This window comes from Onychostoma macrolepis, chromosome 03 (genome assembly GCF_012432095.1).
Source record: "Onychostoma macrolepis isolate SWU-2019 chromosome 03, ASM1243209v1, whole genome shotgun sequence".
NCBI lineage: Eukaryota > Metazoa > Chordata > Actinopteri > Cypriniformes > Cyprinidae > Onychostoma > Onychostoma macrolepis.
In genome coordinates this window covers 12,256,021-12,275,867 of record NC_081157.1, presented here as the reverse complement: position 1 = coordinate 12,275,867, position 19,847 = coordinate 12,256,021, and the positions used below count along the sequence as shown (strand labels likewise).

The 19,847-nt window shown below is 38.2% G+C and overlaps 2 protein-coding genes and 1 long non-coding RNA gene across 3 annotated transcripts in view; 2 read left to right on the top strand and 1 right to left on the bottom strand.

Moving 5' to 3' along the window:
• Nucleotides 1-16,097, top strand: part of LOC131537214 (uncharacterized) — a 51,114-nt gene extending 35,017 nt beyond the window's left edge. Inside the window, exon 6 of the mRNA XM_058770520.1 lies at nt 15,605-16,097. Within this exon, the coding sequence (XP_058626503.1) occupies nt 15,605-15,670 (66 nt within the window). The 3' untranslated portion in view covers nt 15,671-16,097. The remainder of the gene's footprint in view (nt 1-15,604) is intronic.
• Nucleotides 1,168-8,078, top strand: LOC131537168 (interferon-induced very large GTPase 1-like). Its single transcript, XM_058770459.1, has one exon. It carries the CDS (start codon nt 1,243-1,245, stop codon nt 5,968-5,970), a length of 4,728 nt encoding a protein of 1,575 aa, XP_058626442.1. The 5' UTR covers nt 1,168-1,242; the 3' UTR covers nt 5,971-8,078.
• LOC131537275 (uncharacterized) lies at nt 14,138-15,609 on the bottom strand. Its single transcript, XR_009270236.1, has 3 exons — nt 15,413-15,609; nt 14,776-14,840; nt 14,138-14,667 (listed from the first exon to the last, which is right to left on the bottom strand). It is a non-coding gene; the product is annotated as an uncharacterized LOC131537275 (long non-coding RNA).
• Nucleotides 16,098-19,847: the final 3,750 nt, after the last annotated feature.

Sequence of the window (19,847 nt, the reverse complement as noted above, 5' to 3'; positions counted from 1 at the left end):
TATATTCAGGTCAATATGGTAAATAGCTAGGTAGATAATGTCAGCTTTTGTGTGCGGTACCCTTACGTATATTGAATGTACCATTTATTTTATTTCATAAAGCTATGCAGTTTCAGTGTGAATGATCAGTGGTGGAATTGACTGCCACACAAGAGGCACCAAATTGCTTAGGACCAGCCCTGGTCCCACTGAAACTATTTCAGAGGTTCCTGGAGCATATGGCCTTTAGTTGATGCATATGAGACAGCTTTAGTACTGGCTTCAGACTTAAGTCCCGAAATGGGCATTGCATTGCAGTATGCATTGTGTGCTGCCACAGTACATTCAGACCTTGGACAACACCTGAATTTCTACGGGCAGGGGTTTCCCTAAAACAAGTGTCCAGGCACGGTGTTGTTGCAACAGTTGCATCAAAGTCAGGCTGGGGTGCCTTATCCAACAGGACCTGAGCTCCTGGACAGGACCTTGACCGTGCAGGCATATCAGTTGGCTCGAGATGCTGGCAGTATTGCTGTTCCTGCAGAGGTTTTGACCGTTAATCTAGGACAAGCACACGTAGATCTGGACGGACAACATGGCAGAAGTTGCTTACATAAACTGCCAGAGCAGTTTACGTTCTAGTTGCATGTCGCAACTTGCCTGCCATCTCCTCCTTTGGTGTCAGCAGTGACTGAAGTCACTGTGGGCCACTCACATCCCAGGCAAGCTCAAACTGGCAGCTGATGCATTGACACAATGAGTGACACCCCAGGGAGAACAAAGACTCTCAGCTGGGGCCTGGGGTCTGTGCAAATATGCATTTACCCCAGAGAGCCTACCTGCACATATGTTGTGCAAGGTCAGGGAGGACAAAGATCCTGTTGGTTGTATAGGGGATCTCTTATCCCCTTTTGAGATATCTCTGTAGTCTTGCTGGGCCTACAGAGAGCTCATTTTGAGCCACTGGAGTTAGTTTAGCAAAGATGAGTCTCAATAAAGAAAGTGCTCCTGACCACACTCAAAACAAAGGTAATGCAGACAGAAATAAAATGATCTGCTGTTTTATTTGTAACAGTGTTTTGGTCAAGTAAAGAAATCGGTTGCAAATAACATTTCTCATTATCAATAATTACACACTGTTTCCACATTATATTTAATACTGAACAAATAAATCTATTAATTTTGTCTAAAAAATAGGGAGAAAATAAGGACATTATAACAAAAGTCAAACCAGATCAACACCATATCAACAGATCAGACAAGATGGTGACTAAACAGGAAATGATGGAAAGAGAAAAAATAAAGCATCCATTTCGCAGACTTCATCTTCACAGGAACAACAAACTGAGAGCTGCAGATGTTCTTCAGTTAATGGCACATTCATTACAGTCCCATGAGTCTTGTGCTGAGGAGGAGCTGATTCTGAGTTTCTTACAAAAACTAATGATGATGAACTACAGAGCAAGATATCTTAATGTTAAAAAGAACAATGAACAGGATCACACACAAAGATACAATGAATCATTTGAAGACAGTGGTGATATATTCAAAGCAATATCTTTTTCTGAAAAAGGAACAAGCCAGTCTGAGCGAATCCACCCGATGGATGTCCAGATGGCCGTGTTTCATTGCGCTGATGGTTTCCTGAAGCAGCTGATGGTGACTAAACTATCCCAGTGTCAGTTTGCTTTGCCTCTACTTGTTCCTGATCCATTCACACGACAGATTGAGTTTCCTCTCTGGACATTTAGACAAATCAACAAGAGCTGGAAGAAAAAAAATACCAACAATGAAACCATCAGTCAAAACCAGTCAGTCTACAAGGCAGAAACTCCAATGGTGTGTTTCTTCAGGTTTGGCTTTGTGTCCTCTTCTAAATCTCATCTAATGAACAGTCTGATAAATGAGAGACACAACACATTCTTCCACAGGAACTGCCCAGGCAGCAGCAGAACCAGAGTCCTGATGGATGGAGTGGTGGAGATCGCCTGGTACTGCCCTTCTGGGAAAAACACAGATAAATTCACTGACTGTGTTGCATTCTGTAATCTACACGGTGATGCAGGAAAACATGAGAAACAGCTGCAGATCCTCACTGAAATGGCCTCAGTCAATGTTGTTCTTCTACCACGACTTGAGAGGAATGACATAAGTGCAGCAATAATACAAAACCTGTTCAGAAAAAGAAAGCCACTCATTTGTCTTCTTACTGAGGATGATTCTACTGTAATTGAGATGAGAAAAGGGAAATACAAAATAGGTCTGAAAGACAGAAATCAGTCAGATGTATCTGAAGAACTCAGAAGAGCTATAAATGATTGTTTTTCTGAGTCATCTTCCATTTTCAGACTTGAAGATGTGTCCAAACACTCAGACATCAGAGTAGATGAGGAAGATGATGGTGACTGCAGGAGAGGAAGAGAAGCAGCACAGCAGATGATGAGTTTACTGGAGAATAAAGATCTAACTGAAATCAAAGAATCACTTCTGCCTCATCAGGGGAAACTGTGGCATCAGTGGAGTCAGAAGAACAAAGAACTACATCGACCTCAAGGAGATGAGACAGAAATGGACATCAGTAGAAAACAATCAGAAATGAAGAAAATTCGTACACAGCAGCATGAATCTGACATCAGTGAGTTTATGAAGCTCTTTATTAAAGGAATGAACTCATATGATGAACATGAAGATGAGAAGTTGTTCTTTCTCAAATGGCTCAGAATTCTGCTGGATGAATATACTTCTGCTGACCTTTCTGCTATACACCACAGGTATAATGAAAAATGGTCAACAGTCTTAAAACTGAAAGAAAATTATGAAAAACCTGATCAACTTAAAGTTGAACAAACAGAACTTGAGAAAATATCCGAGGAGCTTCAAGCTGCAACCTTTGGCTTGGAGCACATCATGAGGGAGATCGGTCAGATCTATGAATCATGTTCATCTGTAAAGAAGAACAAAAAAAACCTACAGTTTAACTTCTCTTCTCTGTCAAATCTTGCAGCAGAGATGATGATTTCTGGATTTCCACTGGAGCTGATGGATGGAGATGCTGCTCATGTTCCTCTGCTCTGGATCTCTGCTGTTTTAGATCAACTCATCCAGAAACTGGGAGATCGGAGAGTCTTTGTGCTGTCAGTTTTAGGGCTTCAGAGCTCTGGGAAATCCACCATGCTGAACGCCATGTTTGGACTCCAGTTTGCCGTCAGTGCTGGCCGGTGCACCAGAGGAGCTTTCATGCAGCTGGTCAGAGTGTCAGACGAGATGAAAACACAGATGAACTTTGACTATATTCTGGTTGTCGATACTGAGGGTCTTCGTGCTCTAGAACTGGCTGGAAGATCAACAAGACATCATGACAATGAATTGGCCACATTTGTCGTTGGTCTTGGAAATCTGACATTGATCAACATCTTTGGAGAAAATCCAGCTGAGATGCAGGACACTCTTCAGATTGTTGTTCAGGCCTTTCTGAGGATGAAGAAGGTCAGACTGTATCCCAGCTGTGTGTTTGTGCATCAGAACGTTTCAGACATCACAGCTGGAGAGAAAAACATGGAGGGAAAGAGACGACTGCAGGAGACACTGGATGAAATGACAAAACTCGCTGCTAAAGACGAAGTCTGTGATGCAGAACGCTTTAGTGACGTCATTAAATTTGATGTTCAGAATGATGTGAAGTATTTTGCTCAATTCTGGGAAGGCAGCCCACCCATGGCACCACCAAACCCAAACTACTGTGAAAATATTCAAGAACTGAAGGAATCTATTATTTCTCATGCCACAAAATCAAATGGAATGATGATGAAAGACTTAAAGGTTCGTATTAAAGATCTCTGGGAGGCTTTACTGAAGGAACGATTTGTCTTCAGCTTCAGAAATTCTCTGGAGATTGCAGCCTACAGAAAACTGGAGACCAACTACAGCAAGTGGACCTGGAGTCTTCGCAGTGCCATGCTGGAAACTGAGAACAAACTGCACAACAAAATATATAATGATGCAATTCATGAGGTCACGCAAACTGATCTTCAAAAAGAACTGAAGAAAACAAGTGAAGAAGTGAAAAAATCAATGTCAGAATTCTTTGAGAAAGACAAAGATAAAGATATACTGATTCAGTGGAAAACATCATTTGAAATCAAAATCAAAGAGCTTCAGGAAAACATTGTGAGAGGAACAAAGAGGAAATTAAATGAGATTCTTCAGCAGCGAGACCTGAAGAAAAAGATTGATGCTCAGAGGAAACATCATGAAAACACTCTCTATGAAAAGAGTAAAGAACTTGCTTTAAAACTCAAAGACAAAACAAATGATGAAGAAACACTGAAGAAAGAGTTTGATTTGTTTTGGGAACAGAGTGTGAGAAAGATCATCAGAGACACTCCTCCAATCAAAGACATTGACATAATGAGAGATGTGAGAGAGATTCTCAGTGACATCTATGAAAGTATTCCTGTAGATCACTGGAGGGAGAGTAGTGAGTGTAGGGATGTTTTCTCTGTACCAACTTATTCAGATTACGTACAATTTAAGAAATCCAGTCGATTTCTCACAAATGCCATCAGATCAGCTCAAGAGAAGTTTGGTTATGTTTTATCTAAAGAGGATGAAATTCAAATAAGAGCATTAGGCACAGACACTGCACAACAGACAGAATCAATGATTCAGTCATTCAACATTTCAAAGATGGGCTACAACATCAGCTGCATTCAACAACTCACAGGTTACATAAAGGCGAGATTAATAGAACATCAGGAAGGACCGGTGAAATATGTATTTAAGACTGAATTCTTCATGGATTTGGTTCTTTCCATCTGTAAGAGAGCAAACAAAATTATCATTGACCAACACAGACTGTTCAGAGATGCCAATGATCCTGTAATATATGTTGAGAGGAAGAGAGGAGAGTACTATAGTATTTTCCAGAAATACTGTCATGGAGCTGCATCAGCTGCTATTTTTGGTGAGATCATCTGTCAGAAACTCAAAGATCCCATTGAGCAGAGTGTCTACAAGAAGACTGCCAGAGATCTGACAGGTGAAATGAGATCAAATTGTGAATCACTGAATGGAAACAGATCAAATCTGGAGAAACACATCCTGAAGACACTGGCGGAAGAGAATAATTTTAAAAAATATATAAACTACATTAAAACTCCCAGAGATCACTTCAAGAGTTTCATCAGAGATGAAGTCAGTCAGTACATCACTGATCAGTTCAGAGTCAGTGTTTTACCCAAGATGAAGGAGAACATTGAACAACTGCAGCACAAGATCATGAAAGCAGCTCGTGAATCTACTGAACATGTTCAAGTCAACAGTGGAGATGCTGGTTTGTGGTTGAAGACTTTCACACAGCAGCTCTCAGATGAGCTGATCTTTTCTGTAAAAGATTTCAGTGGAGTCAAACATGATGATGTTGATGATTTCAACCTCCTAGAAGATGTGATAAAGAAAGAACTTCCTGCTATAACATATGACATCAGTAAAGAGTTTAAAATAGATGTATTTGATGAAAAACTGGACCTCAAGTTCAGGCCAGATGAGCTTCTGATTGATCACTTCTGTCAGTGCTGTTGGGTTCAGTGTCCGTTCTGTACAGCCATCTGCACAAACACCATAGAAAACCATGATGGAGATCATAGCGTTCCTTTCCACAGAGTGGATGGAATTAATGGATGGCATTATGTAAAATCAAAGAAGCTTTGTGCTAATATTTGCACAAATTTAGTGACAACTGATCAAACATTTCATGTTTCAGACAACGTCTTTCCATATAAAGAATACAGAACAGCGGGAGGAGTTTATGCAAAGTGGAGCATCACCCCTGACCTCTCTGAACTACCCTACTGGAAGTGGTTTGTGTGCAGATTCAAGAAAGAACTTGAAAAGCACTATGAAAAAACATTTGAGGGACAGGGTGAGATTCCAGATGAATGGAAAAAGCTCACAAAACAAGATGCTGTTGAAAGTTTGGATAAATACCTTTAAAAATAATAGAGCTGAAACTGCTTTTAAACTAAGCAGTAAACAATATAAAACAAACGAGAACCAAAATGGTATTTCAAAAAAGTTTGATCTAGTTTCTACACTGTATCATTATGCAAAAATGTATAGCAAGGAAAAAAATAAAACAGCACATTTTAATTTACTCTACATAGATTTATAAACCACATTGTAACATTCAATATTAACGCTCCAGAGCAGGGTTTCTTAACCCTGGATAAAAAGCGGTGCTAACCCAACTTCTAAATTACACTGCCCTCCAAAAGTTTGGAAATGCCCTAGAAAAGTGGGGTTTTAGACAATATTGGCATGAATCCTTTTTAATTTGTGATAATTTTTCACTGATAAGGGAAAACATATTTTATTATATAAACAGTTTATACATAGAAAATACTTACATTTTCGATTCATCAAAATATCCACCATTAGCAGCTATTACAGCTCATTCATAAAACAGGTTCATTGTATTCTAAACTTAATTAGCAATCAATTGTTGAAGCTATTAAGGTGTGCTGACCCAAAAATCTTTTAAAAACCTGGGCCAAGTTTAAACCAGTAACAAGGCATCACAGCTGGCAAAGGGGCATGTCTGACTTTGACATGTATATATTGCCATTATTATGTAATCAAAATGAAAATTATCATTGCCGGTCTTCAATGATAATGTCAAGTTACTTTAATGTACAGTATTTGCACCAAAAAATGATAAGGATTTATGCTGATATCATCCAAAACCACAATTTGCAAGGGGTGTTTCCAAACTTTTGAAGGGCAGTGTACATGTGTGAAACAATCCTTTACCTGGGGATAAAAGCGGTGTTTAGACCACAGCGGTGTTTAAGCGCAATGTGAAAAGCCCTTTAGGTGTTTGTATTTTGGAAAAAGATAGTTTGATTGCCTGCATTAGAAAAAAAAACATGAGTGCATAAATTAAGGCATCTGTTCTAGAGTAGTACATGATAGGAAAAGGAACATCCTTAACACACAATTGAAAATTTTTATTTTATACCAGAACTACAGTAGATAAATTCTCTGTACTATTGTAGTGCCATTGTACACCCATTGCTTTCAATGAGAAACCTTTAACAATAACAGACTGATTTAAAAGGCATAGGATTTTTGTCATCATAAAATTATATACTGGGGTAAAATTTTGTTGTTACGACTTATGCATTATGCACTTATGAATTAGAGTTTTATACATAAAGTGGACAAGGCTACTTCAAAGACCAAGGTTTTTCCTGCATAGAGAATTATGAGGCAACTGCCTCCATCAAATTTTGTGCCACCTCTAGTTGTCAACAATATTCAAGCAGGCAGTCACATGCAAGTATCGCTCAACAGCATCCAATAGGGCTTTTAGTCCAAAAGTTCACATTTTTGGAGAACTTATATTACACTTTTGCATTCTATTCTGTACATAAACCCAGAGAAACGTTTCTACACACAAAATATGAAGCTAATAAACATATAATTATGAAAGTATATGATTTGTATGTTATTTTCATGAAATTCTTGGCTATTCTCATAACAATAAATGATCTTTATATGAGAAATAATAAGCTGATGTAGCAATTAGCCTAATATAAAAGGTTACAAATAACATATTTTAGCAACATAATATGACCAAAACCCACATTAGATTGCAAGTTATTACAAAGTTGTTATTAATACTCGATGGTGGTTTAAATTGAGTTGTGAGTAAAAGCGTAGTATAAATCTTATAAAGTGTCTTATGTATCATGATGCTAATTGTATCTCTAATGCACCTACAAGAGTTAATGTAAGGTCGTAAGAAAAGGTTTTGTTTTGTTTTCTAGAAAAGCTCTTTATAATAATAAATGGATAAATGTATATTGGCATCAATACGATGTGGTCCAGGAGGCACTGGACTATGAAGAGTGGATGAAGATTTTATCAATGAAAAATAGGAGTCTGAAATGCTCTGCTTCTGGTTGTGCACTGTGTAAATGAAAAATGGCTTCAATGCAATGTTTAACAACCTTATGTTTAAGCCAACTACACTGCAAAAGGGCCCACTTTTACCTGTTATGTTGTATTTGTAATGTTCAACAAGTGAGGTTTTTGTAGAATATGCTTTAACATGTTAATTGGCATTTTCTTCAACAATCTAATTATAAGAACACCTAAATACGTCGCTTGTAAAAAGTGTTTGCTTCCACCAGTTGAAGACATGATCAGGATTGGTACCACCTCCGCCTCATTTTGAGTGAGGAAAAACCCTGATAGAAAATCAGTATGTAACTCTACCATGGCCTCTAAGGAGCATAAATTATTCATATCATTGCTGATTAGAGAAAAACCAAGTCTTGAACATTTGGGTGGACAAACATCAATTTTTTAAAGGTTTTTAAGGTACAAATTTCATTTAAAGAGAAAATTAAGGACTGCTTAGGACTGCTCATCTTAGGGACTGCAATAATAATCTACTGTCAGAGGAAGAGTTTTTACTCTTGTATGATGTCAGAATTCAAAACAAAGATAAAGATATACTGATTCAGTGGAAAACATCATTTGAAATCAAAGATCTTCAGGAATACATTGTGAGAGATTCTCCTGCAGCGAGACCTGAAGAAAATGACAGATGCATAGAGGACACATCATGAAAACATGAAAACAAAGAGCAAAAAAACTTAACCTTAAACAAAAACTTAAACTTAAAACTTAAATCTCAAAGACAAAACAAATTATAAAAAAATAGCTACTGAAGAAAGAGTTTGATGTGTTTTGGGAACAGAGTGTGAAAAAGATCATCAGAGATACTCCTCCAATCAAAGACATTGACATAATGAGAGAGATTCTCAGTGACATCTGTGAAAGTATTCCTGTAGATCACTGGAGGGAGAGTAGTGAGTGTAGGGATGTTTTCTCTGTACCAATTTATTCAGATTACGTACAATTTAAGAAATCCATCTGATTTCTCACAAATGCCATCAGATCAGCTCAAGAGAAGTTTGGTTATATATATATGTGTGTATTTCAATTGTAATATTTCTGTAAAGTCTAGGGACAGAAAAGTGGACGTTTCTGTAGAATGACCCTTATGCTCTATCTAGAGAGGATTAAATCCAAAGAACATTAATTACAGACGTTTCTCAGAAGACAGACTCAATGATTCAGTCATTTGAAATTTCAAAGATGGGCTACAACATCAGCTGTTACATAAAGGCGAGATTAATAGCACATCAGGAAGGATCAATAAAATATGTGTTTAAAGCCCGAGAGACACTGCACGATTTTAGCAATATAATATCATTACATGCAATTGCATGTCACACTGTGCGACATGGATCTAATAAACTTGGCTACGATGTGTGTAGACTGTACGATGATGACACCTATTGACTCGTATGCCACGATGCACGTTCCTATAGAAGAATAAAACATCATCAGGATGCGCTAGTGGTAAACAAAAAGAGCTTGATAAATCACACTTTAGCACTTATAGTTTTTATGGAAACGGTGAAAGAGGAAGGGATAAGAGCTTGAGGTAAGCAGTTTTATGTTTTATCGCCATGCATTGTTGATTTCATGTCGCATTTTTATTGGTTGGTCAGTAAACGTGGATCGTAGCAGCAAACACACTGTGCGATGATCATGCTGTATCGTAGGCTATCTTTGGTCGCAAGACCGTGACAACGGCCATCTTTGAACCTCTCTCACTGTACGACACAGGACCACCGATTAGGAGCCATGATCACAGAAATCGCCACGATTGTTTCACGATGCCAATATTTAGTCTGGGACATCCGAAAATCGTGCAGTGTGTCTCGGGCTTAAGATTGAATTCTTCATGGACTTGGTTCTTTCCATCTGTAAGAGAGCAAACAAGATGATCATTGACCAACACAGACTGTTCAGAGATGCCAATGATCCTGTAATATATGTTGAGAGGAAGAGAGGAGAGTACTATAGTATTTTCCAAAAAATACTGGCTGCGTCTGAAACCGCCTACTCAATGAGTAGGTACTTAATTTCAATAAGTACTTACTTAACGAGCGCTAAAAGAGTACGTACTCTACAGCCAAATCTCGTTGAGTATGAATGCGATCCGCCATGTTGACGTTATCATGTGATCTATGACATCATAACAAGAGCAACAACTTAAAAGATATGAGCGACAGGCTTAATTCATCTGTCTGTAAATATTTTGATGCTGAATAAATTAGCTACTTTTCGGTCTTATAGAAGAAACAGCTGCCCTTGTGATTGTAGTATAACCAATACATTTTGGGTTAAGTTTTTTTTTATAATTTAAAATCTACTAATAAATTCCACAGTACGGTGAGGCATTACTGCCGCACACATATTATTTTTTCCACTCAATTATGTCGTAATAACGAGATCTTATGTCGTTAAAACGACATCTTTTCTCGTAAAAACGAGATATGTCGTTAAAACGACATCTTTTCTCGTTAAAACGACATATTTCTTTCTCATAATAACGACATATTATGTCATAAATATTTTCCCGTTATAATAGATGGTAGCCTACATTATGTGAGCAAGCTGATTGTCCGTGCTACTGTCCTGACATATAATCTGCACGCTGCTGAAGTTATGAAATACACTGTTTTAAATGTATTTTAATGTAATGGTTTTAATTTGTAGCGGCATGTTTATTAGGATTAATCTCCAATCTGTCTACAATATAGTGCTATCCAATAACTGCACTCAGACCCATGACTCATTTAGGCTATATGATCAGATCAAAACAGCCATTTTTGAATATCCACTCCGGGCTTGGAATATTTCTTTATTTGAATGACTGAAGTTTGATTTAACAACAAATCGAAATACGAACAAAAAATAAAGACATTTTCTAATAGGCTAATAATAATAATAATTATTATAATTATTATTATTATTATTTCGTTCTGTTTGGCAAACGGGAAAGCTTTTTCGTATTTTTTGTTCGTGGGTTAAAAAAAGAGCTTATGCTATAGGCTATTTGTGCATGGGCCAGCCTAAAAACGCCACTTTTCAACTCAGTCTTGTCTATCCCATCACACAGAAGAGTTCATCTGATGTACCGCTCTGGAAATTAGTCACAATAACGTTTCTTCATACTGTCTGGCTGTTTTATAGGCTATATTTCTTGCAAATATACGTTTCATATAAAGCACAGTAGGCTACTGCTCTTCTTGGTTCGGCGGCGCCAGCGCGATCCATTAGCTAAGTTATATAGAAAGAAATATAAATGTCTCCTTTATTTTCTATACTTCTACAATAACAACAAAACTTTACAAATTGCTTTTGTAAAATAACAGGGTGCGCTTTCTGGCGCACCTTGTTATGTCTAAAGGTCTAAATAAAAAAATAGAAAACAAATTTGTGTTTATTTAATTCCTATAGCCTAAATCTAACAAGAGGTTCTGTACAATCTTTCCAGTCTGAGCTCATCTGTACTATTGTGCTCACACACCCAGGCGCAGCGCAGCCTATTCCTTCAGTAGCCAATTGCCGTGTGTCCACCAAGTTTTAGCCGAGACTGGCATATTTTTTCAATTGTTCTAAATGGGAGCGCCTCGTTTTTTAAAACGCCAGGAGCGTGCCAAGCGCTGAGCGTCTTTTTCGCGCTGAGAGTTCGGGCGTGTTTTTCTCGGCACCTTGAGTTGAAGAATGTTCAAATTTGGATTAAATGCTGTGCTCATCACTGTCACTTTCTAGTCAGCCAACCAATCAGAGTGGAGGAGGGGCGGGACTACCGACTGTACTAAGGCTGAACAACAATAGTTAATATTGCTTGTCTCCGAGTGTTTATTTCTTTAATAGATCGAATTGCAGGACTACCATAATAGTGTCATGAAATACAATGTTTGGAGAAACATTTCATTCGCTATGTGTCTGCCATTACTTCAGCGGATTCCGTATCATAGCAACCAAAGAGTACAGTCTATAATCTATACGGAAAAAAACGCTGCGCTGTCAAGCGCTCACAGCCGAGCGTTTTCAGCTGGCAAAAAAACGCTTTGGTGGACACGCGGCCTAAAGCGAAGCCTGGAATTTAACCCAGAAGAGGAACGCGATGCGCAGCTTGATTCAACTAAAGATATAATTTAATACATAATCAGAGTAAAGTATCGACCGTTAATTTTCGTTTTCCCATTTGCCAAACAGAACGAAATAATAATAATAATTATTATTATTATTAGCCTATTAGAAAATGTCTTTATTTTTTGTTCGTATTTCGATTTGTTGTTAAATCAAACTTCAGTCATTCAAATAAAGAAATATTCCAAGCCCGGAGTGGATATTCAAAAATAGCTGTTTTGATCTGATCATATAGCCTAAATGAGTCATGGGTCTGAGTGCAGTTAATAGCACTATATTGTAGACAGATTGGAGATTAATCCTAATAAACATGCCGCTACAAATTAAAACCATTACATTAAAATACATTTAAAACAGTGTATTTCATAACTTCAGCAGCGTGCAGATTATGTCAGGACAGTAGCACGGACAATCAGCTTGCTCACATAATGTATTATAACGGGAAAATATTTATGACATAATATGTCGTTATTATGAGAAAGAAATATGTCGTTTTAACGAGAAAACATCTTGTTATTACGAGAAAAGATGTCGTTAAAACGACATAAGATCTCGTTATTACGACATAATTGAGTGGAAAAAATAATATGTGTGCGGCAGAAATGCGTCACCGTACCACAGTTTAATCTTTAAAGATTTTTTTTTTTTTTTTTATTAAGAAAAACTAAAATCATTTCTCTTGAATATGTTATTAATCTCTTAATTTTATTTGCAAAATTGTTCATCCACACGCAAAACTGGCTTAAATCTCCTTTGTTTTCCTCATTTTTTTTTTTTTTTTTTGTTGTTGTTGAATGTCTCTCTGGTTTGATCCCTGAGGCTTACAGTATAAATAAAAACAAATGCAATTTTTAATGCATTATGATTATATGAATTTTATTATTCAGATATTCTTTTTTTTCTGTATATAATCTCATACTATGATGTACGCAAACCCATTATAGTTGTTTTGTTTTTTTGTCATTATGTTGTTCATTGTTAAAGATACTACCATCTTTCCCTGAGCTTGTATGTAATTATAAGTTCTGCAGTAATAATAATAAAAAGAAAATAAGAGCGACAGGCGCACAAACACCTCATAACATAAATAAATCCACAACCCTACCTAGTGCAGTTTTCCTCCATGTTTGCAATGTTTGTAATATCTCCGCAAAGGAGACGTCGATCAGCTCAGAAGTTCTCGTCTTTGGAGAAGACTGTTGATTTTACACTCAATAAATGTAATTACTACTTAGAAATTAAGATTACCTCAGAATGCATCGTTAGCCCACACCACAAATCATGAACAATAATAAAGAAATGCTGACCAATAATTAATTACAGTTTTTAGTAAAATAAGCAAAATGTATTTTGTTTTGTCATATGCCATAGCTATGCATAACTACACACTACTAGTCAATTTCAGCCAAGGTGAATACATCTCAGTTTTCAGTCGAGTAATGAATTAATGCATGTTAATGAAACAATTATATTTAATTTACTGACAACGACAGGAAACATGAATAAATGAGTAAAATAATAAATAAAAGTAATCAAGACAATAAATACATACAAGTCAAGGACACATGAAACAAAGCTTTATCCAAACATTGTTCTGACAATTATGTATTTACTGATGGTGAGCCCACATCCTACTGCCATTTCAACACAGCTGGTCCAGTTCTGCAGCTTTATTCTGATGAAGACCACCGCATCCACCTTCACCTGTCTCTGCCGTCCATCACCTCCCTCACTGCTGCAGTCAGACTGAATCTGATCATGGATGAGAAAGGGACATCGAGGCTATCGTTGTCTGAGTGCACAGAGGATGAGGAAGACCATGATGACACCCCTGAAACACACAATCTTGAACAAGAGCATGAGAATGCGTGTGGGATAATCTAGCTGCCGCTCCGTCTGCTCCAAACATCTGTGTGCCTGCTCTCCATGAGAACAACTACCTGTAAAACATTTACACAGTAAAACATGTCAGCATTTCATTTCTTGCCAAATTTTATTTCACATGTTTACAATTACATGCCAATTTTTGATATACTGTAGCTTCTTTACTTTTGTGGTGTAGTGAACTGGTATCTCTGCAGTCATCACCATCAGTGTGTCCTTCAGCAACACAAAAGGTGATTTTGGTCAAGTTTGTCCTGCTGGTTTCTGTTCATATGATATCAGTCAGTCGAGCCTGACTTTCAGAAGATTCATGACGCTTTTGAAGCTTCTGAAACTCGGGCTCTATTGACTGATGTTGTATGAACAGAAACCAGCAGGACAAGAAAAGACCAGCAGCATCCAGCTCAGATGAGAGAGTAAGGTCAGGTGCAGTGATGGAGCGTCTCATGGCACTGGATAATTTCCAGGATGCTGGTGTGGGCTCTCCATCCTCACTGCTCACAGCAGTCTGTGGACATTTCAGATCATACAACGATGCACAAACAACAAAAACAGTCATTTTAACAGCACAATGTCATTTGATTTCTGTATTAGAAGTAACAAACTGATTTCATACTTTTTCTTACTTTATATTTTTGTTTTAAGTATTTCTTTTCTTTTTTCTCCACAAATGCCGCTGTCACCTGCTCCACCACAAAAGCTCTGCATCAAATGCACAGAAATCTAGAATCAGAAAAGTGCTGTAATAGCTCTGTTTGAAATTACAATAATTAAAATAAACTACAACTTAAGATTTAAAAGATGTTTTATTCATTTCTATAGTGTACTCACTCAAAGCCTTTGATGGCAGCATCCCTCCATCAGTCACTCTTCACCGGATAAACACTCGTGTGTCTCTGTAACATCCAGACAAGATTCAGTCACCTCTGTGATTTATCTGCTCAATACTATATTTACATGTTGAGGTAGCTGCTCCTGTGTTAACTCGCTTTTTATCCACCACAAATGTTCCAATTTATCAACAATACAAATGAAATAGAAAACTTATGTTTAGTTACTCCATGTAGATTTGTTTATTTACATTACTTACATTCATCTAAAGCAGTGTTGACAGTGAATTCTACATAACACATGTAACGTTACATCACTCACTCAGATGTGTGTTCATGTTGTGATGCGCTCATCTGTAATTCTTTTAGAAAATGTTCCTGTCACATATTAAATAAACATTTAGTAATCGTCTTTAAGATGAATATGGTTTATGTAAATGCTCTTTGGAGACGTGCGTGTGTTTACTGGAGCTCCCCTGTTCGCTATAGGCTACGTAATAAAACATGTTTTTACAGCAAAATGATAAATATACTATAATGTTACTGTCTCTTACACCTTAAGCAAATGAACCATTTACAGTAGCTCAACAAATGCGATTTTAACACATGCAATCATGTTTTTGCTTTATAATACTCACATTTGTAAACAGCCTCGTCGCTGTTCTCCATCACGTTTGATGATGACGTATTGATCTCCTGTGGGCTTGATAAGCACTCAAGAATCTGGGCTGAAGCAGTAGACCATCCAGGAACTTCTCGACTACTCCTATGAATATTAAGGTTTCAGACATACTTCTTCGCTCACCTACTGCTTTTCCCCTACTATATAGCAGAGAAGTAGGCGGTTTCGGACGCAGCCACTGTCATGGAGCTGCATCAGCTGCTATTTTTGGTGAGATCATCTGTCAGAAACATAAACAGCCTGTTGAGCAGAGTGTCTACAAGAAGACTGCCAGAGATCTAACAGGTGAAATGAGATCAAACTGTGAATCATTGAATGGAAACAGATAAAATATGGAGAACCATCCTAAAGACAAAGGCAGAAAAAGACAATCTATAAATCCCTGGAGGAACAATTCCACTCATTCTATGCTATAGGAGAGAAAGAATTACATAAACTTGTTAAATCATCTAAACCAATAAAATGTATGTTAGACCCTATACCATCTAAACTACCAAAAGTGGTGCTTCCAGAAGTCATAGATCCTCTTCTGAATATTATTAATCTGTCATTGTCATTAGAATATGTTCCAAAAACCTTGCCTGTTATGTCATTAAAAAACAACTTGATCCTAGACTGATCTCAAACCTCCCTCTTCTGTGAAAAATACTAATATTGTCATATACAGTGAGGAAAATAAGTATTTGAACACCCTGCTATTTTGCAAGTTCTCCCACTTAGAAATCATGGAGGGGTCTGAAATTGTCATCGTAGGTGCATGTCCACTGTGAGAGACATAATCTAAAAAAAATCCAGAAATCACAATGTATGATTTTTAACTATTTATTTGTATGATACAGCTGCAAATAAGTATTTGAACACCTGAGAAAATCAATGTTAATATTTGGTACAGTAGCCTTTGTTTGCAATTACAGAGGTCAAACGTTTCCTGTAGTTTTTCACCAGGTTTGCACACACTGCAGGAGGGATTTTGGCCCACTCCTCCACACAGATCTTCTCTAGATCAGTCAGGTTTCTGGCCTGTCGCTGAGAAACACAGAGTTTGAGCTGCCTCCAAAGATTCTCTATTGGGTTTAGGTCTGGAGACTGGCTAGGCCACGCCAGAACCTTGATATGCTTCTTACAGAGCCACTCCTTGGTTATCCTGGCTGTGTGCTTCGGTCATTGTCATGTTGGAAGACCCAGCCTCGACCCATCTTCAATGCTCTAACTGAGGGAAGGAGGTTGTTCCCCAAAATCTTGCAATACATGGCCCTGGTCATCCTCTCCTTAATACAGTGCAGTCGCCCTGTCCCATGTGCAGAAAAACACCCCCAAAGCATGATGCTACCACCTTCATGCTTCACAGTAGGGATGGTGTTCTTGGGATGGTACTCATCATTCTTCTTCCTCCAAACACGTTTAGTGGAATTATGACCAAAAAGTTCTATTTTGGTCTCATCTGACCACATGACTTTCTCCCATGACTCCTCTGGATCATCCAAATGGGCATTGGCAAACTTAAGTCGGGCCTGGACATGTGCTGGTTTAAGCAGGGGAACCTTCCGTGCCATGCATGATTTCAAACCATGACGTCTTAGTGTATTACCAACAGTAACCTTGGAAACGGTGGTCCCAGCTCTTTTCAGGTCATTGACCAGCTCCTCCCGTGTAGTTCTGGGCTGATTTCTCACCTTTCTTAGGATCATTGAGACCCCACGAGGTGAGATCTTGCATGGAGCCCCAGTCCGAGGGAGATTGCCAGTCATGTTTAGCTTCTTCCATTTTCTAATGATTGCTCCAACAGTGGACCTTTTTCACCAAGCTGCTTGGCAATTTCCCGTAGCCCTTTCCAGCCTTGTGGAGGTGTACAATTTTGTCTCTAATGTCTTTGGACAGCTCTTTGGTCTTGGCCATGTTAGTAGTTGGATTCTTACTGATTGTATGGGGTGGACAGGTGTCTTTATGCAGCTAACGACCTCAAACAGGTGCATCTAATTTAGGATAATAAATGGAGTGGAGGTGGACATTTTAAAGGCAGACTAACAGGTCTTTGAGGGTCAGAATTCTAGCTGATAGACAGGTGTTCAAATACTTATTTGCAGCTGTATCATACAAATAAATAGTTAAAAAATCATACATTGTGATTTCTGGATTTTTTTTTTTTAGATTATGTCTCTCACAGTGGACATGCACCTACGATGACAATTTCAGACCCCTCCATGATTTCTAAGTGGGAGAACTTGCAAAATAGCAGGGTGTTCAAATACTTATTTTCCTCACTGTATATATATATATATATACACAACTATATTCTTCTTAGATAAAAATGGTATCTGATGAGTTTGAGTGAGGATTTATGCCGTAAAATAGTATTAAGACTATTTTAGAGTTACAAATGACCTGCTCTTATCCTCTGATCGTGGTTGTATCTCTTTATTAGTACTACTGGATCTTAGTGCTACATGTTACTGTCACGCTTGTGTTGTAGACGAGGGAGGCGAGGAGAATACAAATAACTAGATCTTTAATGATACACTCAGGAAACACACTATTCACAAACACATTGACAATAACAAGACCGAACACCGAGGAGAGGGAACACAGGACTTAAGTACACAGGGAGATAGATAATTAAACACACAGGGCCGGGGACTAATAAACTCATAATGACAAACTAGGACAGGAACTTCCATATAAGGTCACAGGAGGAGGGAAAAACACTGGACACGGAGACACAGTCTGACAGTTACATGTTTACATGTTACCCTTGGGAGATATTATCAGGAGACATGGTGTTAGCTTTCACTGTTATGCTGATGATACTCAGCTCTATATTTCTTCGCGGCCCAGTGAAACGCACCAAATTGAGAAACTAACGGAATGCATAGTCGATATAAAAAACTGGATGACGAGTAATTTCTTACTGCTAAATTCTGAAAAAACAGAGGTGTTAATTATCGGACCTAAAACCCCACATGTAATAACCTAGAACATTATCTAACACTTGACGGCTGCTCTGTCAATTCTTCTTCATCAGTCAGGAACCTAGGTGTGCTGTTCGATAGCAATCTGTCATTTGAAAGCCATGTTTCTAGCATCTGTAAAACTGCATTTTTTCATCTCAAAAGCATATCTAAATTGCGACCAATGCTCTCAACGTCAAATGCAGAAATGTTAATTCATGCGTTTATGACCTCAAGGTTAGACTATTGTAATGCTTTATTAGGTGGTTGTTCTGCACGCTTGATCAACAAACTACAGTTGGTCCAAAATGCAGCAGCTAGAGTCCTTACTAGAACCAGGAAATATGACCATATTAGCCCGGTTCTGTCAACACTGCACTGGCTCCCTATCAAACATCGGATAGATTTTAAAATCTTGTTAATTACTTATAAAGCCCTGAATGGTTTAGCTCCTCAGTACTTGAGCGAGCTCTTATCGCATTATAGTCCTCCACGTCCGATAATACCTAGAATATCAAAATCGACTGCGGGCGGCAGATCCTATTCCTATTTAGCACCCAAACTCTGGAACAGTCTACCTAACACTGTTCGGGAGGCAGACACACTCTGTCAGTTTAAATCTAGATTAAAGACCCATCTCTTTATCCTGGCGTACACATAACGCATTAATACGCTTCTATTATTCAAATCCGTTAAAGGGTTGTTAGGCTGCATTAATTAGATCAACCGGAACCGGGAACACTCCCCATAACACACGATGTACTCGTTACATCGTAAGAAGAATGGCATCTACGCTAATATTTGTCTGTTTCTTTCTTATTCTGTTTCTCAGTCCGTATCCGATCAGATGGTGGATCAGCACCAAGAGATGATGTCTGCAGCCCTGAGACATAAATTTAAATTATAATAAACAAACAAATATATATTATAAAAATAGACCGAGAAACAATAAATAAAATATACATTACAATTATAACAAATTAATAAATAATATAAATGAAAAATATCAAATATGGTCAGAGGAGAACTGGCCCCCCGACTGAGCCTGGTTTCTCCCAAGGTTTTTTTTTCTCCATTCTGTCACAGAGGGAGTTTTGGTTCCTTGCCGCTGTCGCCTCTGGCTTGCTCAGTTGGTGTCACGAATCTGGTCTGCACTCCCGTTCATTTACCACTAGAGGTCACCCGCTCACCACATGGACTTTCACACCACACATCACATGGACTCCAATTCCCATCATCCAACACCGATCACAGCTGTCACCAATCACTCATTGCACCAATCACACGCACACCTGATCACACAGCATCACTAATCACACACACTATTTCAACCCTGGACATTCTCTCCCTCGTGGCCGAGTATTGTATGCATTATCGCTGCCCTACAGAGCCCTATTAGTTTTCCTTGCCTTGCCTTTGTTTTCCCGTGTTTGATTTTAGCCCGTG